This window comes from Podarcis muralis, chromosome 1, assembly GCF_964188315.1.
Source record: "Podarcis muralis chromosome 1, rPodMur119.hap1.1, whole genome shotgun sequence".
In the NCBI taxonomy this organism is placed as follows: domain Eukaryota; kingdom Metazoa; phylum Chordata; class Lepidosauria; order Squamata; family Lacertidae; genus Podarcis; species Podarcis muralis.
The window spans coordinates 48,325,043-48,350,943 of record NC_135655.1 but is presented as its reverse complement, the minus strand read 5'-3'; the positions used below and the strand labels follow the sequence as shown (position 1 = coordinate 48,350,943).

The window sequence follows — 25,901 nt, the reverse complement described above, 5'->3', positions numbered from 1 at the left end:
CTAAGCCAATGCCTCTCATTCCTGAATTCAATAAAGTTGTGGCCTAATTCGCCCAATTAACCTTAAATTATGGTGTCTCGTGTCTTTATTTATCCTGGGGGGGCGGGAACTCGCCACGCAATCTCTCTTACTAGCTATCCTCATCCAAAGGTTTAGGAATAAGCAACCCTGTACTTTGATTTTTTTGTAGTTTTTTTAGCTTTTTTCATTATTATAATGGAATTTTCTTTTGTAATTTTGGTTGTCTATATTTATCTGTATTTGTTTAAAGCAAAATAAAAGTATTTAAAAAAAGAAAAGAATAAGCAACAAAGACTAGTTACAAAATGTAGCTTTTGCCTCACCTTCTCAGCCAAAAGCTCCCGGATCCTACTAGCTTGCAGGCGGAATTTGAAGAGCTGTGTCTCCAATGCAAGGCATCGTTTCTGCCAGTCCATGCAGCTACCATTCTCAACAGCGAGCTCTGCCATTTTGAATGCCTTCTTCTCCCTAGACTGACCTCAAGATGTCCTAAGTGAGCAAGACAAAGAAAAGAAAAAAAGACAGAAATGTCCAAAATGCTATATGAATTGTCTTTATAGATATTTTTTTAAAGCACATCCAATACACATTTAAAACACATTCCTTTGACTTCCCCCAAAGAACCCTGAGAATGGAAGTTTCCCCCTCACAGTTACGTACAATTCTCAGTACCCTTAACAAACTACACCTCTGGATATTCTTTGGGGCAAGTAATGAGCTTAAAACATGAACTGGATGTGTCTTAAACATATAGGGTGGATGTTCCCTAACAGGAGAATTTCCCCTGCCTCCTCCAATCTGGGGACATGGGTGGCACTGTGGGTTAAACCACAGAGCCTAGGGCTTGCCGATCAGAAGGTCGGCGGTTCAAATCCCTGCGACAGGGTGAGCTCCTGTTGTTCGGTCCCTGCTCCTGCCAACCTAGCAGTTTGAAAGCACCTCAAAGTGCAAGTAGATAAATAGGTACCGCTCCGGCAGGAAGGTAAATGGCATTTCCGGGTGCTGCTCTGGTTCACCAGAAGCGGCTTAGTCATGCTGGCCACATGACCCGGAAGCTGTACGCCGGCACCCTTGGCCAGTAAAGAGAGTTGAGCGCCGCAACCCCAGAGTCGTCTGTGACTGGACCTAATGGTCAGGGGTCCCTTTACCTCCAATCTAGCTATGGTAACATTATACTTTGCATTGCAGGGGGCTGGGCTAGTGACCCATGGGGACCCTTTCAACTCTAGAATTCAATGAGTTTATGTCAGTTTGCACAAAACCAACTCTGCATTCAAATTTTAAACACTCGGGAAGTTTAGGAGAATCCAAAATGAAGATTCGAACTGTAAACAAACTTTTAACAACTAAGACTTCCAGGACAAGAGCTTCAATCAAGCCTGATTAGAAGATTAGGCAAATGCAAACAACCTAAGCCCTTAGACTATGGTATAAACTCACTGTTGTTCCAGACTGTGCAGTGAAAGAGTTAACAGAATCTTCTTATCAGCTCCTAAAGATCACATTATCAAAGCTACTCTGGTTTCCATATGGTCTCTCTCTCCCCCCAGTTTAGCTATCTTTTGGACCACCAAGCTGCACTAACTCTTAATGTTTCCCAGGGTCATTCTGGTAGCCTGTCAGTGCGTATTTAATCTCCTGGTATGTAGGTTCAGCTACAAGAGCAGGAACGATAGGCCTGTTGCTTAGCTAACGCTTAAAATTCACATAGCCAATATGCCCCTTTCATTAGAAGCCCATGAGCTAATTGAAGTGGGCAGCAGAAGACACAATGCACTAAGTGTCCTCATGGATGACAGAAGCCCTTCCACGACAAAGCTTTGGCTATGAATTATCCAAGTGAAACAGATAGTAAGAGAGAAGAAAGATAAAGCTTCATTCATTATATTTCATTGCCACAGTCTGAAAAATATTTAGCTAAGGCCCTTTGTCCATTTTAATCACCTTTGGAAGTCCCTTTTGCTAGTCCCCAAATTTAATGAATGGAAATGGAAAGATATGCTGAAAAGCTGGAGGGGTGAGCATAGAAATTAAAATCTTTGGAACTATTCTGGTGATTTAATTCAGCCTTGCAAATAAGCCCACAAAAGGAGACAGCCTCCAATATATACTTTTTACCAGCCTGCCGAGGGCTGCCAGTGGAGAGAGGGAGAGCCTCCTGCAGCATTTCTAAGATGCGTGCAGAAAGAGGGACTTCACTCCTCCAGCAGCCCACTTGGTTTCTGTGTTGGCCACAGAGAAGTGATGGCATGCTCCCTCTCTCCTTGGCCATCCTGCATATAATTTTTTGTCTGTCACCTATGACTACTAAAGTGCTGAAAAAGAAAGCTGAATTAATTAATGAGCAGAAAAGCTTGAGGGCACGGTTTTTTGTGTTTTTCATTGGAAATCTGCCTTTGAGGGTTAATCCATTCCACCCTGTTGGATGTGGGAATGAGGGCTGCATGGATGCCATCAATGCACATAGTACTGTCAGCCATGCAAATGGAATATATATATATATATATATATATATATATATATATATATATGCAGGTTTTGGTGTCCTCGGGTATCTTCCCGTGTAAAAGTTGGGGTGTCTAGGCGACGTTTCGACGAGGTCTCACTCGTCATCTTCAGGCTGGTGCTTTCGGCTTCTTGTTACTGGAACAGAGCTCTGTTCCAGTAACAAGAAGCCGAAAGCACCAGCCTGAAGATGACGAGTGAGACCTCGTCGAAACGTCGCCTAGACACCCCAACTTTTACACGGGAAGATACCCGAGGACACCAAAACCTGCATTCCTGTACCCGTGAAAATCTACGAAAGCAAATATATATATATATATATATATAGTCTGAACACTCAGCTCACATAAGAACACAGCTGAAATGTTTTGGCAGAGGACCACTGTATTTTTCTGCTGCCCTCCATCTATCCAATCTATCCATTCCTGATCACTTTCGCTACCAGGTGTGTCTGATTCATGATTGGATCAAGCTGTTGTGAGCTTCAGAGCATTGAACTGATGTGGGGGCACTGAATTAATTGCCCACAGCATCACATGAATCCAGAATGACAGAACATCCATATAAGATGAACATACTGTATAGAGACAGGAAATACCCCTTTAAAGATTTTACTGAGCACATGTCCCTATCACATTAATTACCTGGGCTGCCTAAGCATGTGTACCAGAAAGTGATCTCAGTGGGACTTACTTTCAAGAGAACATGTCTAGGATTGAGTTGCAGGCTTTTTATACTGCATCCTTGCCACAGAATGGAGCAGCCTATTTTGAAGAATGGCTAGATGATGCATTTCCACTTTGGTTCTCTACACTCACATCTTGTCAAACCTGACATGCCAAGGATAGGAGACGGTGAGGAAGAAACTTGCCTATATAATATGCATCATCACAGATTTGTGGAGTCGGAGGGGGCCTTGTAGGCTACCTAGTACAGCGTCCTGCTCAATGAAGGACATCCAGAGCTAGAGGAACATCGCCAGTGGATTGCTGTCCAGCAAAAACTCCAGCAAGGGAGAGCCCCTCCCCACCTCCAATTAATTTTCAGGTCTGCCATTCCATTATCTTTCTATTGAAATGGAACACACATACTAAACACTACAGAATAATGAAAATTGTACTGTCCAGGCATCCAAGACAAAAGTAAGTTAAAGCAACAACGGTATTACTTCTTTCACTGCAATATGGAAAGATCAGTATCGGACAGTATGGAGGGGCACCCCTGCTCATATGGCCTCTGGTCAGTCACATCACTGCTGTTCACTGAGTGGCAAAGGGTGAAGGACAAGGTGGCAGAGAAGATGGCAGGTTGGAAACACACTGGAAGGAGGCACTCAGTTGGTTCTGCTGCTGCATCTGTACTGCACAAACCTTGCTGCAGCCTCCTCCCTTCCCATCTACTTCTCAAAAAGCCATAGCAACAGAACTACCCAGCAGTCAGTTGAGCGGTGGCACCCCACCCCCAATGGTGAAGCTGTTTGCTCCACTACCGGGGGCAGAGAGCTGGCGGGGGTGTGACTGGCCCCCCCTGGGGGATGGTGCACATCCCGGGGGCGTGGCAAGCTGCCCACAGGGGTGTAGCGCGTGTTCTGGGGGCATGCCTCTCTGCCTGTGGGGGCGTGGTGCATGTCCGGGGGGGGGGCGCCGTGATGGCACCCTATTGGAATAGTGGTGCCAGTGGCGGTCCGCTCCCTCTGCACACCCATTCCTCCGCCAGTGCCCACCCCACCACCCACTGCTGAGCAAGATTCTGTTATATATATATCAATAGGGAAAATCCTAACAGGCATAGGTGCAGTAAAATTCCATATCAAGGCCAAAAAGATCTGGCCCCTAGTTACCCCTTTTGTTAAGCAGAACATGGTGCCTTATTGTAGGAAGGCAACATTGGATCTATTACTTATAATGAAATCATGGACAGCATTCTTTTCTCATGGGAGAACAGGCTTGAGGTGAAAGACATGGCATAAAGCCAGCTGAGTCCTTGCTTGTATCAAGAGATAAACTTGTACAGAAATCCTTGTAATGATTAGGAAAAAACAACATTGAATTTCTTCTATCTGCTTGTTTTTTTAAAAAAAGTTACAAGAGCTTAGAACAAATTGTATTCATCATAATCAAAAGCCTACCACCCATTTTGCAATAATAAATCACTTGGCAGTACTAGATTAGTAGGTGTATTGTGCCATTTGCAGACAATCTTATGATATCCACTATGAATGCATCTATCCAGAGAGGAATGCAAAAAATGTAATCAAGGATTCAGCATTGAGGCTTGATCTTAGAGGTTATAATGGTAGTACATGCAGTTTTCTGGAGAAAACATGTCCATACTGTTTCACATATGCCTTTTTAAAAACACAGTTTATTTACCCAAAAATGTTGGTTTTGCATCTAACATAACCATTACATAGCAGAACCTAACTACTTATCCTTTCTTTTTTCACTTCTCATTATGTCAAAGGTATACAAACTAATCAACATAGCATTTTAAAGATATGTGTATCATGTGAAATAGGGACGCGGGTGGCGCTGTGGGTAAAAGCCTCAGTGCCTAGGGCTTGCCGATCGAAAGGTCGGCGGTTCGAATCCCCGCAGCGGGGTGCGCTCCCATTGTTCGGTCCCAGCGCCTGCCAACCTAGCAGTTCGAAAGCACTCCCGGGTGCAAGTAGATAAATAGGGACCACTTACTAGCGGGAAGGTAAACGGCGTTTTCGTGTGCGGCTCTGGCTCGCCAGAGCAGCGATGTCACGCTGGCCACGTGACCCGGAAGTGTCTCCGGACAGCGCTGGCCCCCGGCCTCCTGAGTGAGATGGGCGCACAACCCTAGAGTCTGTCAAGACTGGCCCGTACGGGCAGGGGTACCTTTATCATGTGAAATACATATTAATGCAATTACATTTCTTTACAAACACATGCATTACGTAGATTTCTTTACTTGGATGGTAGCCCTTAGTCGAATAATCATATGAGTTTTAGGGGGTAGCCAATTTCAATTCTAGGTTGCAACAACAGATATAGTGTCCAGATCAAGGGAAGTACATAGGACCACACTATTCTGTCTTGGTGTGACCTGACCTGGACTACTGTATCTTTTTGTCAATTAAAATGTTTCTAATTCATTAGATATTGCAGTCCTGGTGTTTCATATATACAGTACTTGCACCAAGGTGCAATACTAAAGACCGTTTCCTGGCACCTGTGCTCATTTGCCATCTCAAATTAAGACTGCAATGCTATACACATTTATCCGGGAAAACAGACATTTTAGGACTGCACTTCACTTTACAACTTCAGAAGTTTCATATCTATATTATCTGGTTTCATCTCAAACTGTATGCAGCTGGTGGAAAGCACTACCATACTGATACTCACTTTTGTGTGGGTTATTCCATTGCGAATAGCACTATATATTTGTAATTATGAAAGAAAGTGAAGGTGGGAAATTCACAAGGAGATCACTTTCAAGCTCCTCTTAAAATTGTTCTGCTCAATGAGGCTTTGCCAGTTTTAAATCTTGCCTAGTCTCAGGGGGTGATATCCAACTAATCCATCATATTCAAAGCATACCAATTAAAATTAATGGACAGAAGCTACTTGTCCATTGATTTCAATGGGTTTAGTCTGAGTATGACTAAAGTTGGGTATAACCCAATGAGTTTAGTACAGTGGTAAAGGTAAAGGTACCCCTGCCCGTACGGGCCAGTCTTGCCAGACTCTAGGGTTGTGCGCTCATCTCACTCTATAGGCCGGGAGCCATCGCTGTCCGCAGACACTTCCGGGTCACGTGGCCAGCGTGACAAGCTGCATCTGGCGAGCCAGCGCAGCACATGGAACACTGTTTACCTTCCCGCTAGTAAGCGGTCCCTATTTATCTACTTGCACCCGGGGGTGCTTTCGAACTGCTAGGTTGGCAGGCGCTGGGACCGAACGACGGGAGCGCACCCCGCCGCGGGGATTCGAACCACCGACCATGTGATTGGCAAGTCCTAGGCGCTGAGGTTTTACCCACAGCACCACCCGCATCCCTAGTACAGTGGTAAAAAGGTAAAGGTAAAGGTACCCCTGCCCGTACGGGCCAGTCTTGACAGACTCTAGGGTTGTGCGCCCATCTCACTCAAGAGGCCGGGGGCCAGCGCTGTCTGGAGACACTTCCGGGTCACGTGGCCAGCGTGACATCGTTGCTCTGGCGAGCCAGAGCCGCACACGGAAACGCCGTTTACCTTCCCACTAGTAAGCGGTCCCTATTTATCTACTTGCACCCGGGGGTGCTTTCGAACTGCTAGGTTGGCAGGCGCTGGGACCGAACAACGGGAGCGCACCCCGCCGCGGGGATTCGAACCGCCAACCTTTCGATCGGCAAGCCCTAGGCGCTGAGGCTTTTACCCACAGCGCCACCCGCGTCCCCAGTACAGTGGTACCTCAGGTTAAGTACTTAATTCGTTCTGGAGGTCCATACTTAACCTGAAACTGTTCTTAACCTGAAGCACCACTGTAGCTAATGAGGCCTCCTGCTGCCGCCGCGCCGCCAGAGCATGATTTCTGTTCTCAGCCTGAAGCAAAGTTCTTAACCTGAAGCACTATTTCTGAGTTAGCGGAGTCTGTAACCTGAAGTGTATGTAATCTGAGGTACCACTGTACAGGCTCTTTTGGGAGCTAGTTATTGTCGGCATCTATGGGAACAAAAGGTGGACAAACTACCCCAGAAGGAACACAATGTGTTCCCTACCAGAGGTACTATCCTGACACCCCATGCACCCCATGGGAGCTAGTATGGACACGGTATTTAATATGATAACTGCTGCTCTAAAGGTTTTGTTGGTGAAACAAACGGAGGACACTACACTTTAACAATTGTGCATGTGTGCCTAACCAGACAAGATGGTGGCACAATCACCATTCCATTGTAATAGTATTGTATAAGCACTGCATCTTATGGTTTGCACCTGCATATCTCAGAGAGCCACTCCTTAAATCAAGCACATATCCCATTTGTTGTTCTTTTGCTTTTTAAGATTCGTAAAATGCACTGTGCTTTGCATCCCATTTATAAAAGCACCTAAATCAATTGTGGGAAGGAACAAGGCCTTTTCAGTTGTAGCCTCACAGTTATGGAATGAGGTTCCCATAGAGATGAATCATCAATGTGTCTCATTTTAAATTTCAGGTAAAAGCACAAAGCACTTTTTAAAACTGGGATTCTTTTTACTGTAGTTTTATCTTTCTGCTGCTTTAATGTTACTTGTGTATGTTTTATTCTACTTTAATTGATTTTATGTGCTGATGTTGATTTTATCAATTTTGTAAGCCACCTAGAGCTTTGGAAGAACTAATTTTGTTCAATACATGAACAAAAAGAAATAACTATAAGCAAACACCTCAGCTATTGAAGATGAGGCTAACATGGTAATCATTTAAAGTTTAAACAAATAGTCCTCAGGAGAATCTTAATTGCTTAATTTAGCAGGTAAAGCAACCATAGAGTTAAGTTTCTCTTGTAAACTTCATCCTTCCACTAGGCAATACCCATCTTGGGCAGTAAATGAAAGTACCCTTGATAGTCCTGGTTAATGTACCAATTCTTTGTGCCAGCTGCTTTTAAAAGACCAACAGCACAATCCTAAATATGTTTATGCAGAATTAAGTTCCTCAGAGTTCAATGGGGCTTGTTTCTCGAACCTGAACGTGTTTAGAATTGAAGCCCCAAACTGTTTACTATTTGCCAGAGATGGCAATGGTTAAGGCTGCTAGTTTACACCACCCATTCATTACATCGGTCATAACCAGTTCACACCAAGTCATCTGTAATAATAAGATAACGCATTCCATAAAAGAGGACATTTACCTACTCCCTTCTCTCCTAGTAATTTTAAATGAAAGAAGGTATCAAAGTAATACAACACCACAGGTAGTGATTTCCAGTACACAGTACAAACATGTTATAGCAATCATCCCTTTCTGCCCTAAAGTTTTAAACCCTGCTTAAATCAGTTTTGGAAACAAGAGATCGCCCCGCACACCCCCAGCCTCACACAGTCTCTCACCTTGGGCAGGCTGCTCTAGCAGCAGCAGCAGGAGGAGGAGGAGAAGGAGGGAGGGCTGAGGCAAGCCGGGCACTGGAAGCAAAGAGCCAAGATAGCAGAAGCCTCCCCCCCCCCCCCTCCCCAAGTTGCGACTGACCTTGTATTGTTCTTGGTCAGAACAAGGTTATATTGTGCTCAGGAACAGAGTGTTGCCATCCTCCTGCCGCTCACCTCCAGGCGAACGAGGGCTGCGGCTGCCCTGAGGGGGAGAGGATCTCACGAAAGTCATGCACACAACAGCTACGCTCGAGTCCCATTCAGCCTTTCCCCGTTCTCTGCCTCTTTTCTCCCTCTTTTCCTTCAAGCGGGAGAGCCTGGCTCAAATAGCACAGCCAGCCCTCCAAAGAAGCACAGGAACTGACATCATCGGCACTACACTTTTAACCCCTTGCCTGACAATAAGATCAGGTTAGGCGGCCTCCCCTCCAAAATAAAACAGCAGGGAACTGACTTCCCACCCACAGGATTTCTCTGTGATCTTTTGTGTGTCTGTGTGGGAAATGGCCTTCTTTTGAACCGACAAGCACTCTTGTCACGTTTTCTTTCATTTCAGCTTGGCCAAGCATTGTCCCAGAGAAGAAATACTCACTCTAGATGCATCCATTCTCTTCCAGAAAGCTACATACAAATGGGCGTAAAGTAACCAGGATTTTTGTTGGGGGGACGGGACAGAACCTCAGCTAGCTATGTATTTTTATTGATGGGGGGGCAGCTGCAGCTCCCCCCCCCCCCGCTACACCCATGTACATACCCCTACACAATACACAAATCCTAAATTTGATTTTAAAAAATAAAATAAGGAATTTGAAAGAGAATTTTTAAAAGCAGCTGAGTTCCAGAATCATGATTATGATTTTTTAAAATGTCAAAAGATGAAAAGGTTTTGTGGGAGGAGGAGTTGGGGGGAAGGAAAGCCAAGACATTTTGGTGCAAATACTGTAGCACACAATATCCAGCAACGAATTGTGCCCTTTCCGCATGTGTTGGCATAATAATACGCAAGTGGTCTTAGTTATCTATATGATCTATACATGTCTAAGTTATAAAAGGAAAGTGGATCTTAGCCACACTGGTAGTGCTTGCCGTGATGCAACCACACCGCATCATATACGGAACAACTCAGTCTTCACTGCAATCCTAAAGGCATTCAGACTGTGCACACATTACCATTTACTCTGGCTCTGGTGCATGCTGGCGTTTGAATCTGTGTACACACAACGTTATCGACAACACAGAGCTGGCCTGTAGTTTCTTGAAAAATACTATTGTTTGATGTGTTTTCCCTTAAACTAACTCCAATATGAAGGGAAAACCTAAGGCACATTCACTTCACAGTTAAGCTGAGGTGTGTGCATTTGAGACAGCCATTGTCCATGTGCCAATGACGGGTTGTAGGGGCAGGGAAACCAAACAGGTAATGCACATCGGGTTCAACCTCCCTACCCTCTATTTGGTGTGTACAAGAGTGTGCAAATGTGACTCAAACACAGTTGTGAGGGCTGTGTACATAGCCTTACTTACAGAGATAAGTCCAAGGGACTTACTTCTGTGTAATAAGCATGTTTAGGATTGTGCAGTTAGTCTGGTATAAGCAGCAACCAATGAGTTAAACCAGAGCTATCAAGGGTACTTTTATATATTACTTAGCATAAGGATTCCTAGTGGATTCTGTTTACAAGATTAAGTCAATTTACCTGCTAAATGAGTAGAGAACTTGTTGGTTGCTTGGCAATCTTTTGAACCAGAAGTAGTTGAATATTTGTCTCTGTTCAGTGTTATGGTGAAATAATACGATTAAAAGAGGAATAAGGAATGGCCAAAATTCAGTTGCAGAGCACATGCTTTACATACAGAGGATTCCAGCATCAGTCTCTAGCATATCCAGAATAGGGCTCAGAAAATCCCCTGTCCAGAACTCAGGAATGCCTCTGTCAAACAGGGGAAGCAATACTGGGCTAGTATTATCAGTATGGTCTCACTCAGTCTTCCCATATGCACTAGCATATTGGTTGGTGATGTTATGTCACAAAGACATTGGAAACTAAATACCCTGTTGTTGTTGTTCTTGTTGCTCCTCCCATATATTTTCAAGGGAGTAGAGTCATTTGGAGGTATTTCTCCAAAGAAGTAGGTCTTAGGATGACCAAACCCATCATATTACTTTTCCTTTCCTAAGAACTGTCACACAGGGCAGTGAAGCAGTTCAGGAACAGAAGGCAGGTGTGGAACATGCAAACATTGTGTGTTACTACCCTCTACAGGAGAAAATGCACAATAGTGTTATTGTGCCAATTGTGATATAATTCATGATAACACAACATGCAGGTCACACCATACATTTAAAGCTGTATTACACAACTTTGAACATTCATTGCTTCCCCTGCCGAAGAATATTTGGAACTGTAGTTTATTAAGGGTGCTGAGAATTGCGAGGAGACCCCTATACCCCTAACAGAGCTACAATTCTTAAGAGTGGTTTCACAATCAATCTCTCTTCCCAGGGAACTCTGGGAAATGTAGCTGTGTGTAGGGAAAATGGGTCTTCTAACAACTCTCAGCACCCCAAACAAGCTACAGTTATCATTTATGCCATGCCTCTCATCAGCCTTGCTCTGTACTCTTGAGTACTTTGGCCTGGAAAGTATCCTTGAACTGGGATGGTGCTTCTTGCTTAGCTGGGTTGAGTGATGGGAGGCCATAGAAACTTATGGGTTTTGCATAGCTGGAATGGAGCCCATGGTACAAAGATAAGCGTCACATTTGTTGTTCCACTTCTATGCCTGTGACCCTGTCCAACACTGGCACACAGCCCCTGGATGTTCCTCTACAAAGGAATGCAGGCCTTATGCTGGAAAAGATCCCCTATGATGCTCCCCTGCCCATGATAGGTACAGATGAAGAGAGTGTGCTACAACTTTTTCCACAATAAACAATAACAAAGTTAAATCTCTGTATGGGGTGCCCACAATTGTGAGGTCTGAAGAGATGAAGATGATGCCTCCACAATTGTTGCCATTGTCTGTGGACTGCTTGTGATGTCACAAAGCACTTGAGTAGAACACAACTTGCAATGGTTGTGACATTCAGCATTGCACAGGTTTCTTCCATTTGGAGGAGGTGAACTGGCAAATGGAAGGAGGCGATCAGCTGCCAGCAGAATGCTATGGACTGATAATAAGGCAAGTTTGCTTGCTGAATGGGATTGTGTCTTGAAGGCTGCTGATATCCATATTCAGAAGCTGGCTGATGTCTAGTAATGGACCTAATGGACGCTGGCAGGTGTTGGTGGGTGGAAGTCAGTGGAGTTCACATTCAGAAGCTGATGGATGCTGCAAGGCAGAAGCAGGCTGATGTATGTAGATGTAAGCTGGCTGATGTTTGCCTTCAAAAGCTGGTCAACAGAAGCTGGTGGATATTTGTGGACTGAAAGGGAGGAGGGGGTAAATATTAATATTTGTTTTTTAAAAAAATGCTTATGTGAATTTATTTTTTGTGATAATATTTATAAAATGAGAAAATGGAAAATAAATTTATAAAAAAGAGGAGAGGCCTGCTGGGTGCTGCTTGTGGGCTTCCCAAGAGGCCCCTGTCTTGGTACTAGGTGAAAGATGGTGCTGAATAGGAATTTGGTCTGATCCAAGGTGGTTCTCCTTATGTCCTTATTGTCAGCTAATGAGCAGAAGGTTAAACCCTGTTGGCTACAGGAGTCTGCTGAAACTTGTGAGTGGAAAAGAAAAATAGGTAAGCAGAGTCTATACAAGCAAGCACAAATAGAAAACCAGAAATAACAGTACATAAAATATTTGGCAGGCTTTGAGTAACGATGGCGTCTAGACAGAACTGAGTTTAGTACTGGCGTAGTTGCCATTTTACACTCAGGGAAGCATTCCCTTCCCCAATGATTCCTAGCTCTACAGACAACAGCACCTGGCAGACAACAGACTGAGAGGCACTGAGCTTTCCAATTATGTTAATCATTATGCATGGTGGCAAATGTATTGTAATAAATAACCAGTGCTGAAGTGCCTAAGGATTTTCCCAAAGGGATTTTTGAGAAAAAGAGAAAGAAAATAACCTCTGAGTCTGGCAACAAATAAAAAAAATGTCCAGAACTGGAGAGGCATTTATTATAGCTCCATTGTTCTCTGCTCATCTAGGGAATATTTATGCTAAAAAGTATAGCTGTCAGAATGCAGTGTATTCTCCTACCTTCAAAACTTTTCATGTTCTTTATGAAGTATATTTGCCTTCATTTTGTATGGCCCAATTACCCCTCATGCTTCTTTCATGCTCATTGACTTTTCTTCTGAATGCAGACCCATTCAGAGATACAGCACCTCTTGGAGAGCCACCAAAATGAAAAGTTCAGAAATGGATGTATTTCATATGAAAATATTCGTGTCAGTCATGTTGCCATGGCCTTGGATTCCAGCACTAACCTCAATGCACAGACTAGAGGCCAATATATCAGTTGTGTCAACAGAGGAGGCACTGAGCATCACCACTGAATGGGAGACCCCCAAGCCCACAATGCCAGGGATCCCGGGAACGAGATCATAGAATTATCGAATTGTAGACTTGCAAGGGACCAGAATTTTTTGCCCAATGTAGGACTTGAACCCACAACCCTAAAATTTAGTCTTATGCACTACCAACTGAGCCCTGCAGCTTGCAACCCTGAGTCCAGCAACAGGCAAGGATGCTCACCAAAAGAGCCTCAAACACCAGCCCAGCATGCCCAAGCCAGAGAGACAACTGAGTGCCAGGCTTTCAAATAAGTGGCTCTGGCATTTCAAAAAGCAACAGTCTCACAATTCTGCAGTAACTGTATATATTTTAATTTATAAAAAATTATATACCAAAATTTATATACTGTACCACCAACATTAAGAAAAAAATATGGTGAACAGCATAAGATCAACAATAAAAATGCATTTATAAAACTGGTACAAAATACCGGTACATCACAAATCAATAGATCAGATTAATATGACAACATAGCTGCATCACCCGCTCAGAAAAAAGGCTGGGTGAACAGGCAGGTTTTAAGAAGGTGCCCACAGGCCAATACTGTAATTATCTGCCTGATGTTCTTTGGAAGCACATTCCAAAGGGCAGGTGCCAACACAATAAAGACCCTGGGCATAAAGCAAACCTTGGGCACATTCAACAATACTAAGAGTTTCTCCCCAACCCTCCACACACACCAAGATTAAGTGACCAGGCAGGATATAACAAGGGATGGTGTTTTTGAAGGTACGTTGGTCCCAAGTCCTTCACAGCTTTATACTGATGTCAGTAGCAGACTTACTGTATCATTCTGCACTAGCTGCAGCTTCGACAGTGGAACAGACTCCCATGAAAGGTGGTGGACTCTCCTTCCTTGGAGGTTTTTAAGCAGAGGTTGGATGGCCATCTGTCATGTATGATCCAGCTAAGATTCCTGCATTGCAGGAGTTTGGACTAGATGACCCTTAGAACCCCTTCCATCTCTATGGTTCTATGATTCCAGACCAACCTTAACGGAAGCCTTAATAGGCTGGCACAGTACCATTATTACAGCAGCTTTGATGGCAGTTTATTAATGTTGACTTCATTACTGTTCTATAGTTGTGTACTGAAAGCCTACTGTTTTGCCAAATATGCTGATATCTTAATCTACGTTGGGTAGCTTAAAACTGAAACAGATGAATGATAAATAAATCAATTTCTATTGTGTGGCTGGTCCTGGTTACGCAAAGGGATAACTAATGAGAGGCAAAGGTGTAGGAGTTGGCAGGCCATAGGAAAGGAGAATGTGCTTGTTAGCAGATTAGTTTTATGCAGTATATTGTGTGTCTGGTATTGGACGGCATGTAGTACATGATGTCCTCGCATACCAGAGCACTCCCTGCTGCACCTTTCTCGGAGTCAGCAGGTTGCTGGGTAAATGCTATGCAAGTGATGTCAGGCATCATATATCACCGAAAGTCAAGATCAAGCCCAGCTGCTGCGACTATGGATGCATTCAGAAGAAAAGAAAGATAACCAAGGAATGGAACTGCTTGGAACTCAGCCAGGGATGGGAACTTTAACAAATACCCTGAACTAGGTGGTTGGCATCACTGAAGTATGTGGGGTGATGTGACCTTTATGAATGCAAGAGCAGTGCTCCCTCAAAAGGTACAAGGCAATCTCTTTTGTGATTCCTCTGCACTCCCAAGCCCCTTCACTAGGCTTTTGTGTGTCTTGATTGGCCACAGGGAATGAATGGGAAAAACCCCTCTCGCTCTCTCCCTGTTAGTACTATATAATCAGATCTGTGGGCCTTAAACCCTGTGTATTCCTGTTGACTGCAAACACTGGATGCTAATGAGACACAGTGGGGAGGAGAGTTGCACAGACTCCCCTGCTAGCAGGCCTGGCTCAAGACATTTTGCTGCCTGAGTTGCAGGACAAGATGGTGCCCTCCCCCCACGGCACATACAGAAGCCAATTGGACTGGTAGTTGAATGTTGCTCTATTACTGGTGAATTAGCAGTATCCTCCACTGCACTTGAGGGCAGCAGGCTAGTGTAGTGGGTATAGGGCAGCCACATGCCCCTCACAGCTTTGTCCACTTCCTGCAGCTCAGCATCTGTTGCCTGTGGCAACTCTGGCATCTGCCTCATAGTAGGGCTGGTCCTGCCTGTTTGTATCCTCAAGAGCAGGCATAGGCAAACTCGGCCCTCCAGATCTTTTGGGGCTACAACTCCCATCATCCCTAGCTAACAGGACCAGTGATCAGGGATAATGGAATCTGTAGTCTCAAAATATATGGAGGGCCGAGTTTGCCTATGTCTGCTCAAGAGTCTCAAAAGCACACTCAGATTCACTTTTTCCTCCCAGTTTCTTTGTACTATACTCAAGTAAAAGTGAGCTCTTTCAAACAATGTTCCTGCCTTTATTGTATCTTAGTTGCAGTTTGGGAGGTTTATAATCAGGGCTCCCCCTCCCTCAGTAATTTTATTTTTTGATCACAAATCACATTCACAACTTTTGGAAGAAGGTGAAGGTCATCATCCTGAGGCCTCAGAATCTTCACCATCATCTTGTGTGCTGATACAAAGCCAATTCTTCCCATGCTAATGGAGCTGGAGCAAAGACCACACCATTGACATACAAAAGAGCAGGATAGCAAATGTGGAGGAACATAATCAGAAGGGGGAAAATTAGGCAGGCCCACACCCTGAAAGCAGCCCCATAATAACTCAATGGCAAGGAATGTTGAGTGGCTGAGAAGAAGAAAACTGACAGCCAGGTGGAAGCAGGGAATAGAGTGGCTAGAACAAGAGGACGGAGCACATTTGCGTGCGCAGACACACACACACACACACACACACACACACACACACACAACAGAAAGAAACATCTCATTCTGGTTAGGTGAATTCCTGGCAGAGGCGCCATCTTCTCTGGAGGATTGAGGGCCTGGCCTGACGTCGCATGGGTGTGTGTGTGTCTCTCTGAACATTGAGGGCCCAACCCCCTAGGAAGAGATTGCCCCCCACAGTGCCTCAGTCCCCAGGAGCTGGCACCCTTGATTCCTGGTTCACTCTGAAAAGCTATTTTTAAAAATTCTCAGTGACTTAAGCTGTCGTAACACATTCAGATTCAGCTCTGCCACTGGGAAACTCTGTTATCTCTCGTATCCCCAGCATCAACCCTCCAGTTCTGTAACCAGACCCTAATGATACTGCCCTGCATTGCAAGGTGTGTGCACAAGTTAAAGACATCAGCAGCCTTCAGCTTGAGGCCGTCCAGGTATTTTGGCCTACCACCCCCATCAGCCCTTGCTAGAAGGGCCGTGTGAATGTCTTTGAGGGACTGAAAGGGCTGAAACGTGAAAGTTGGGAAAGTAAGAGATGAGAGCAGCTTCACTCCATGAGTGTTTTGGCCTTTGCCCCAGCTTCATGCTGACATCAGGCAAACTGTTGCCAGATGCTGAATTCTCTGCTCTCTTATCTCTCAGGCCTTGATAGGGAAGTGTGTGATTGGAGATTATCTCACTCCCAGGAAGGCGAGAGGATACCCCCTTGCTCAGCCCTCCTCTCCCTGACTCATCTGACTGAGGGGTCTTATAAACATACACAGCTGGTTCAGGGCTTCCAGGAAACTCAGGGCTTTTCCCACAAAATTAACATTTACTGCAGCAGAAAGCAGGCAAGGGTAAGACTGGTTTGGAAAAGTGCTTACTTAATAATAATAATATATTATTTACACCCCGGCCATCTGGCTGGGTTTCCCAAGCCATTCTGGGCAGTTTCCACAACAACAACAACAACAACAATAATAATAATAATACAAGCAATAAAACACCAAACATTAGAAACTTCCCTAAACATTGTGTAATCATCAAGGACTGTACAACAGAAGATCCCCAAAACACTGAAGGCCAAGGTGCAAGCAGAGGACTTTCTAGATCCCTGCCAAAGGCAGCTGCATGTCTCCGTAGTGGAGTTTTACCTTGAATGTCAGAAGAAGCTTGTTTTGCAGTATGGTTGGCTGTTGGAAAAGAAAAGTGATGTTTGTATCACATTAGAAGATGGATTGTGATATTTCGTGATAGGCTCGTAGTCCTGTGCTGAATTTTCTTGATCGTCAAGAAATATTAAGTGCAAAGGTTGCTGTCTGAGGTGCGGAAACGGTCCCCCAAACCCTCCCTCCCTTCCATCATTTTGAGCTAAAAAATGCAGCTCCCAAGAATTTATTCTACACTTCTGTGAGTAACAGAATTTAATATTAAGAATGCACAATTCTTAAACTTGCCTTGAAGCTGCCTTCTACACCTTTGATACCTGTCCCTAACTGTAAATGTGTGCTGGTGGGCTGTGGTTACTCATTGCTGAGGGAAAGACCCTTTGCACATGATCAGAAGCTCTCTGCTGTGCTTTTACTTCACACCAGGATTTGGTACTGAAAAGGAATTTCTGAGACAGACTAGTGGTTCAAACTAAGCCTCAGGAGGAGTCCAGTTACCATCTTTCAGACAAAATGGATGTCATGGGATTGACTATGTATACTCCACCTATTATAGAATTATGACTCCCATAATCCCGGACCAATGTCTCTGCTGGCTGGGGCTGACCAGAGTTAGAATCCAAACATTGCCCTCAAGGGGGATGCCTAAATTCCTGTTTCAGAGAGAAAAGTGAGAAGCTGCTTTTGCAGGCAACATTTATTATCATACTGTCTGTCGATGCCATCTAGTGGCTACCTTTATTCACTGCATTTAATGTGTGAATACATTTTCCTCACTAAAGCATTCAGCTGCCAGGGTGCATATATCCACACAATGCTGGAGAATTTTTCTCCTCACGGCAGTGGAGATAAGGAGGAGCAAGGAGTACATCTCGATAAATGGATTTATTTCATTGTCAGCAAGGGTAAGAGATAAAGGATTATTGCTGGAGATAAGGAGTATTGCGGGGAGTCTGAAAACAACATGTAATAGTAACTCAGAGCCTAGTTTGAATCATAATCTGTCCTTAAAAGAACCTGTCATAAATTCAAGTAAGTGGATTTAGAAATGATGGGTATCTGTCTATATTACATCTCTGAAGTAAGACTACAAACATAAATGCAATTCAAAATTTGTCTGCTCCCTTTGACCGTTTGCTTCTGGGCATTTGAGAGGTGATTCTGCCATTATTTCCCCCTATACATGCCAATAGTCTGTAGTGAGTGGCAGTGGCGTAGCGTGGGTTGTCAGCACCCGGGGCAAGGCAAGTAATTTGCGCCCCCTAACTCATGGATTTGCGCCCCCTAACCCGTGGATTTGCGCCCCCTAACCTGTGGATTTGCCCTAACCCCAGATGTTGCGCCCGGTGCGGCCGGCACCCCCTGCACCCCCCACGCTACGCCACTGGTGAGTGGTCAGGTGTTAAAATCATTTTAAAGGTGGTTTGCCAACTGCATGTCTTGTATAGAGATCTGCCTTATAGTAGGTCACCATTGTTCTGTCTAACATAGTTCTGTTGTCTCTCAAGGACAGTGTCTCAGGTGCATAAAGTGCATACTATCTACAGCCTTTAACAGCTTGGGCCCAGATTACTTGCAGGATCACCATCCCTATATATATGTCTACACAACCACTTTGGTTTGCAGAACCAGCACTGTTACAAGTATCACATAATAATCATTCTGAATTTGTAAGAAATAGATCTTATAGTGAGCCAGCACCTCCACTATGGAACTCCCTGCCTTTTGAGATCAGGCAGGCGCCTTTGCCGTATTATTTTCGGTGTCTGCTTAAAACATTTTTGTGTCGTCCAGACATGTAGAAGTTACAAGTGTTTTATCTCTTTTTATCTAATTGGCTTTTGAATGTTTTTAATTACCTGCTATAAAATGTTGTTTTTTTTAATCAGAAGTTTTCATGTTTTATCATATATTTTTGTAAACCACTTGGAAGTTCTCTTACAATCAAGCAGTGTTTCGGTTTTTTTAAATAAATAAAGTCAATTAAAAACTTCCCTAGACCTGCTTTCAGGTGTCTTCTAACAGTCAGATAGCTGTTTCTTTCTTTGACATCTGATGGGAGGGCGTTCCACAGGGCGGGTGCTACTACCGAAAAGGCCCTCTACCTGGCCTCTGCCCAGACTTGCTGCCAGTCTTGTAGCTATGCAATAGGAAGTGATATGAGACTGGCTCTCCTACATCACCAGTGTACGTATCCAGGTTTGAAATGCTCAGTGTTTCTTCCTCCAATAAGTGGCCCTAGTAAAAGAGAGAATCAGAGCCTAAGCTCCAAAGCTCCTGGTTTAAGACTTGTTGATCCTGACATTCTGGATGGCTCAAAGTACAATCCGGTTGCCTGGAACAAAAGGTGTGTCACCGTGATTAACTTTGCCCATAACAATCCGTTTTCTCCTCTTCTAGCATCCCTTGCTCCCGTCCTACATGAATGCAGTAAGAACGCTTTTTTTTTTTTAAAGGTCTTTCAAGGACAGGAAGCCTTCAATCTCTTGCTCTTTTTAAATGGTGATAGGTGAGAAAACTAATCTGGTTAATATAAACATATGCGTGATCCACCAAACCCTATGCGTAGAGGAGTATATGTCCAATAAGCACAAAAATGTCTAACTTCAGATGCAGGATATGTAGAAAGAGGCAAACTCTGATGTTCAGAGGTACTGATGGGGCCACTTCAGATAATCGACTTCTTCAGATGCAGGCTCCAGTGCTTTTATTTATTTATTTAGATTTATTAACTGACCTTCAAACACATTATCAGAGTGGCATACAACAAAATATTCACAACACTATAAAATAACACAGCACAACATAACCTAATGTCAGCAACTCGCATGAGCTCTTGTGTCCTCGCGCAGGCCTGACTACTAAGGTCTGCTTCTCATCTAAGGCTTAAAGGAATTTAAAGGGCCAGAGATTTGGCTTGGAGTTTTGCACAGCGTAATTAGCTTTAGAATCACAGTATTTTAGAGTTGAAAGGTTAACTTTGGAGGGCACCTAGTCTAATCCCTTGCGCCATGGAAAAGATGCATCTTGGATGGCTTTAAGAGAGGATTAGACAAATTCACAGAGGATAAGGATCAATGGCTACTAGTCACGATGTACACCTTCAGGGTCAAAAGCAGTATGCCTCTGAAAGCTGGTTGCTGGGACTGGGAGAGAGCTGCTGCACTCAGATCCTACTTTCAGGCATCCCAAAGCATCTCACTGGCTGCTGTGAGAACAGGATGCCAGAGCAGATAGGCACGCCGCTGTATGATTTGTGAAGGCTCTTCTTATGTGCCAAGCAGATGACAAGAGATCAGGTGATAAGGTACATTTCAAGGGGAATGACATCCAACCTCCATGTGTTCATTAGCACTGCAAGCTGCCCAGAGCCTGGACACTGTACACACAGATAATCTCTGTACATGAATTAATCAGCCCCAGATTACATGTCATCATCTGCATGGTGTGACTGTTGATAGCTTTATGTTCCAGGGAGAGCCAAAGCTCAGCGGCAGAGTATCCGCTTTGCACCCAGAAGGGCCAAAGTTCAGTCCTTGGCATTGCCAGGCAGAGCTGGGAATATCCCATGCTTGAAGCCCTGGAGAGCTGCTGCCAGTCCGTGTAGGCGATACTGAGCTAGATGGGGCAGTGCTTTGACTCGGTGTAAGGCAGCTTCCTATGTTGCTCTGTTGGTTGTGCTTTCTGTCGTTTGTCTTCAGATGAACACGCTTCCATAGGTACTTGGCGTATAGGTTCGCAAGGGGGACAGATCTCATCATTTTAATAATTCAGTTGCAGCAAAGAGCTCCAGTTTCATTCATCAGAGGGTTTGTAGTGTAAGAAAAAAACCTGAACTTAACAAACCAGCCCTATGGTAATGGTCGTGGCATTAGCTGACCCTTTTCTTGACCTGTGGGAAGCCTGCCAATTGCTAGGAGCAACAGAAGCTGATCAAGGGGCTGTTAGCTATAGCCCAGAGGTTTTTATTTTTTTTTTTTAAATTAAATTTTTATTAAAATTTTAACGAACATCATAACAAAAAACAGAAAAAAGAGAAACAAAAAAAGAAGAAAGAACATAACATAGAAATACAAAAAATAAAACACATATAAGCTCAATTGTTACTTTCTTTAAGCTTACTTTCGCGACTTCCTCATACCTTCCCTTTCTGTATTCTAATTTCATATTCAATTTTCAGCAAATCCTTTCCCTACTCTTAAAGTAATTTCAATATCAGTTATTTTCTTCCAGTTATCCCTTGCTGCTTTTAACCCCTTAATATCCAATCCAACATTTTTCTAAACTTCATTTATCTTACAATATTTTTTAAGATACTCTTTAAACTTTTTCCAATCTTCCTGCGCCGTATCTTTTCCCTGGTCACGGATTCTGCTCGTCATTTCAGCCAGTCCCATATAATCAATCACCTTCAGTTGCCATTCTTCCACGGTGGGTAGTTCTTGCGTCTTCCAGTGCTTTGCGATGAGTATTCTTGCTGCTGTTGTAGCATACATAAAAAATGTTCTGTCTTTCTTTAACACCAATTGACCGATAATGCCCAGGAGGAAGGCCTCTGGTTTCTTAGAGAAGGTGTACCTAAGTACTTTCTTCATTTCATTATAGATCATTTCCCAGAAGGCCTTGATCTTTGGGCACGTCCACCAAAGGTGAAAGAATGTTCCTTCAATTTCTTTACATTTCCAACATTTGTTGTCGGGCAAATGGTAAATTTTTGCGAGCTTGACTGGGGTCATGTACCATCTGTATATCATTTTCATAATATTCTCTCTTAAGGCATTACACGCCGTAAATTTCATACCTGTGGTCCACAACCTTTCCCAGTCAGCAAACAAAATGTTATGACCAATGTCCTGTGCCCACTTAATCATTGCAGACTTAACCATTTCATCTTGTGTGTTCCATTCCAACAGCAAACTATACATTCTTGACAAATTCTTAGTACTGGGTTCTAACAATTCAGTTTCTAGCTTTGATTTCCCCACCTGGAAGCCAATTTTTCTATCTGTTTTAAACACTTCCATTATTTGATGATAATGAAGCCAATCTCTCACTTTCCCTTCTAATTTTTCAAAGCTTTGCAGTTTCCATCTGTCCCCTTCTTGTTCCAGAATTTCTCCATATCTTGGCCATTTAGCCTCCATATTAGATTTTTTAATGGCCTTGGCCTCCATTGGTGACAGCCACCTTGGAGTTTTACTTTCCAACAGATCTTTATATCTAATCCAGACATTATATAATGCTTTCCTGACAATGTGGTTTTTGAACCCTTTATGCGCTTTAACCTTGTCGTACCAAAGATATGCATGCCACCCAAACATATTGTTATACCCTTCCAAATCCAAAATGTCAGTGTTCTCAAGAAGCAGCCATTCTTTCAACCAGCAAAAAGCTGCTGATTCATAGTAAAGTTTTAAGTCCGGCAGGGCAAACCCCCCTCTATCTTTTGCATCAGTTAAAATCTTAAATTTTATTCTGGGCTTTTTGCCCTGCCAGATAAATTTAGATATGTCTTTCTGCCACTTCTTGAAACAGTCCATCTTGTCCAATATTTGCAGAGTTTGAAACAAAAACAACATTCTAGGCAACACATTCATCTTAATAACTGCTATTCGGCCCAACAAGGAAAGCTTCATGTTTGACCAAATTTCTAGATCTCTTTTGACTTCACTCCAACATTTCTCATAATTATCTTTAAATAAATTCAAATTTTTTGAAGTCATATTAACACCCAGGTATTTCACTTTCTTAACCACCGTTAACCCCGTCTCATTCTGAAACCTTTCTTTTTCCACTGATGTTAGGTTTTTCCCCAATACTTTCGTTTTTAATTTGTTCAGCTTAAATCCTGTGACCTGACCAAAATCTTGAATTAATTCTAAAACTTTCTTTGTACTAGATTCAGGCTCTTGCAAAGTAAGTACCAGGTCATCTGCAAATGCTTTCAGTTTATAATGTTTCGCTCCGACCTGTACACCTTTAACCAACTGGTCCTTCCTAATCATATTTAACAGCACCTCCAGGACCGATATAAAAAGCAATGGAGAGATTGGGCACCCCTGACGTGTCCCTTTTTCTATCTTTAGTTCATCTGTAACCACGTTATTTACAATAAGTTTTGCTTTTTGTTCTGAATATATCGCACCTATACCATTTTCAAACCCTTTGCCTACCCCCATTCCCCGAAGGTTCTTCATCATAAAATTCCAAGAAATATTGTCGAAGGCTTTCTCGGCATCCACAAATATCAAAACTGCTTTAGTGTTAATGTTCACTTCTAGCATTTCCAAAATGTCTATTATATTCCTTACATTGTCTGATAAATGTCTTTTCGGTAGAAAGCCTGCCTGATCTCTATGGATCTCCTCCATCAACACTATTTTCAACCTTTTTGCTAAAATGTCAGCAAAAATTTTGTAATCCACATTTAATAAGGAGATAGGGCGGTAGTTTTTAAGTTGGGTCTTTTCCGTCTCTATCTTCGGTATAAGGGTGATATATGCTTCTTTCCACGTGTCGGGTGCCTTTTTTCCCTCCAAAATCTCATTGCATACTTCCAGCTATAGCCCAGAGGTTTTTAAATATGTTCATGCTGCCAAGAATGCAAGTGGTAATAGCTTAACGGCTGACCCTGATGTTTTAAAAAAATGGTGGCCAGCTTTTGCTTCTTTGTGCAGGGGTCCTAGCGGCAATGTGGGGCCCTGCAACACCCGGCAGAGGCTGATTCAGCCAAGACTTCAGACTCCACCTTGAGAAGGTATAAATGTAGGCTTAATCACAACAAAGTCAAGCTAGGTTTTATTTATTTTATCCCTCCCCTTTCCCCCAATCCTCTGCTTTGCAAATATTCCGAGGAAGAATTCTAAAAGCTTTAATACCAGTTGCTGGGAACCACAGTTGGGCCGAGTGCAGTTGCACACGTTCCCAGCTTTCAGGCTTCCCACAGTCATCCGGTTGGGAACCACTGGCCTGATCCAGCAGGCTTGTCTTATGTTCTTATGCTGCTCACCGTTTTATGACATTTTGGTTGGCCCTAACAAGTCCCTATTGTGAATTTTTGATTTTGTCTCTTATGAACCAACACAACTTCCTTTGCATTCTATATCTCATGGTAAAACCATAAACGGCTATAACGGTTGTTTCTTTCTTGGTGAGCTGGCTGTTTTTGGTGGTCTAGATTGGTGTTGTTGTGAGATTCACAACCATCCCTGAATTACCTGTTCAATTTTCTAAACAGATTATTACAAAAATGCTATAAGCCTCCAGCAAATAAAATACTTTCAAAATCTATCTTCATTGTTGTCTGCACAATTACTTTCTTCATTTAATTTAAAGTGACCCCTTTGATACAAGATAAATGCTCTGTAGAGCGGCCAAACATCCCTGCTTTCCAACCACATTACCCAAACTCTTACTCTTAGGCACTTGAAACCCATGTTCAGAATAGTGATGTGTGGCTGCTTTTGCTGGGTTGTTCTCTCTTATTTGCCACAAATAGAAATTGACTCCATACAGGCTCCAATGAACTTCCCATTGCTTGGCAATGGGGAGTTTGAAGCAGTATTAAGCATTTGATACTTATACCCTGCCCTTGCTGTTTGACTCTCCTGCATACCAAAGCTGTAGCACTTAGCAACATGAAATCCTATCCTAATTAGCTTTCATTTAACAATACCCTTTTGTACGCAGTTAGAATGTCAACCACCTCCCATTGAAGGGATGCAAGGGAAAGTAACACAGTATTTAAAGTACTAGGTCAATGTTTCTAGACCTTTTGCAAAGTGAATAGCCCCGCTGATATATTTTGAGCCTACAGAACCTGTCTTGAAAACTAATGACGGGATTTAAATAAGGTAAGACTGGATTGGAAGCCTAAGGGACTGTTGTCCAAATGCAGCCTGTTCTGTGGAGGTCAGGCTCCTTTGGGAATCTCCAGCCAGCATTCAGTCACATAGAAGCTACATGTCAAGTACAGTGGTGCCCCGCAAGACGAAATTAATTCGTTCCGCAATTTTTGTCGTCTAGCGAATTTTTCGTCTTGCGAAGCACGAAATCCCATAGGAATGCATTGAAAATCAATTAATGCGTTCCTATGGTCAAAAAAAGTCCAAACAAAGCCAAATTTGGTAGAACAACAGTTTATTAACTGCTCTTTAAAGTCACACATACTGTAAAGAGCAGTTCAAAAATTGAAGGGAAAATAAATTAACTTTATAAACAAAACATGTCTTTGTTTTTAGACAAAGAAAACAAAGTCGCGAGACGTTTTCGTCTTGCGAAGCAAGCCCATAGGGGAAATTCGTCTTGCGAGGCAAATCGAAAACGGAAAAACCTTTCGTCTAGCGAGTTTTTTGTCTTGTGAGGCATTCGTCTTGCGAGGTACCACTGTACTTCTTCATATGACAGGTTTAGTATTGTGAAACAGGCAATTTTCAGGAACTGGTGCATGAAACACAATGTGGGAACTTGGGAAATGAAGCAGAGTGTCCTTCCCCATATAGGTCCAGTGACAACATCGTCTGCATCAAACTTTAATTTTCACCATCTGTGACAGAAGTGTGTTGATCTGTCTTCCCCCTAGGGTTGGATCTTGATTGCTCCTAGAATTTTATGGATCTGAAAGGGTTTCAGACTGGACTGTGGGGACTTCCTGTCTCTTATCTAGCAGATCAATGGAATAAAAAGCTATTACAGGTGATCGACACAATCATGTCTCTGTTTGGGTTTTGAGATGCTGTAGGATATTAACTAAACAGTACACCAAACGTTAGACGTTCAGTGAATGCTAATATAA

General features: G+C 43.2%; 1 protein-coding gene across 5 annotated transcripts in view; it reads right to left on the bottom strand.

Moving 5' to 3' along the window:
* Positions 1-8,963, bottom strand: part of PLEKHH1 (pleckstrin homology, MyTH4 and FERM domain containing H1) — a 52,557-nt gene extending 43,594 nt beyond the window's left edge. For 4 of the 5 annotated variants that reach the window (XM_028725583.2, XM_028725597.2, XM_028725604.2 and 1 more), the window contains exons 1-2: positions 8,706-8,963; positions 345-510 (exon numbers count right to left, since the gene is read on the bottom strand). In XM_028725583.2, coding sequence (XP_028581416.2) covers positions 345-470 — 126 coding nt within the window. In that variant the 5' untranslated portion in view covers positions 471-510; positions 8,706-8,963. Of the gene's footprint in view, positions 1-344; positions 511-8,569; positions 8,675-8,705 lie in introns of those variants that run through there. The other variant, XM_028725590.2, reaches the window with a different exon arrangement.
* Positions 8,964-25,901: the final 16,938 nt, after the last annotated feature.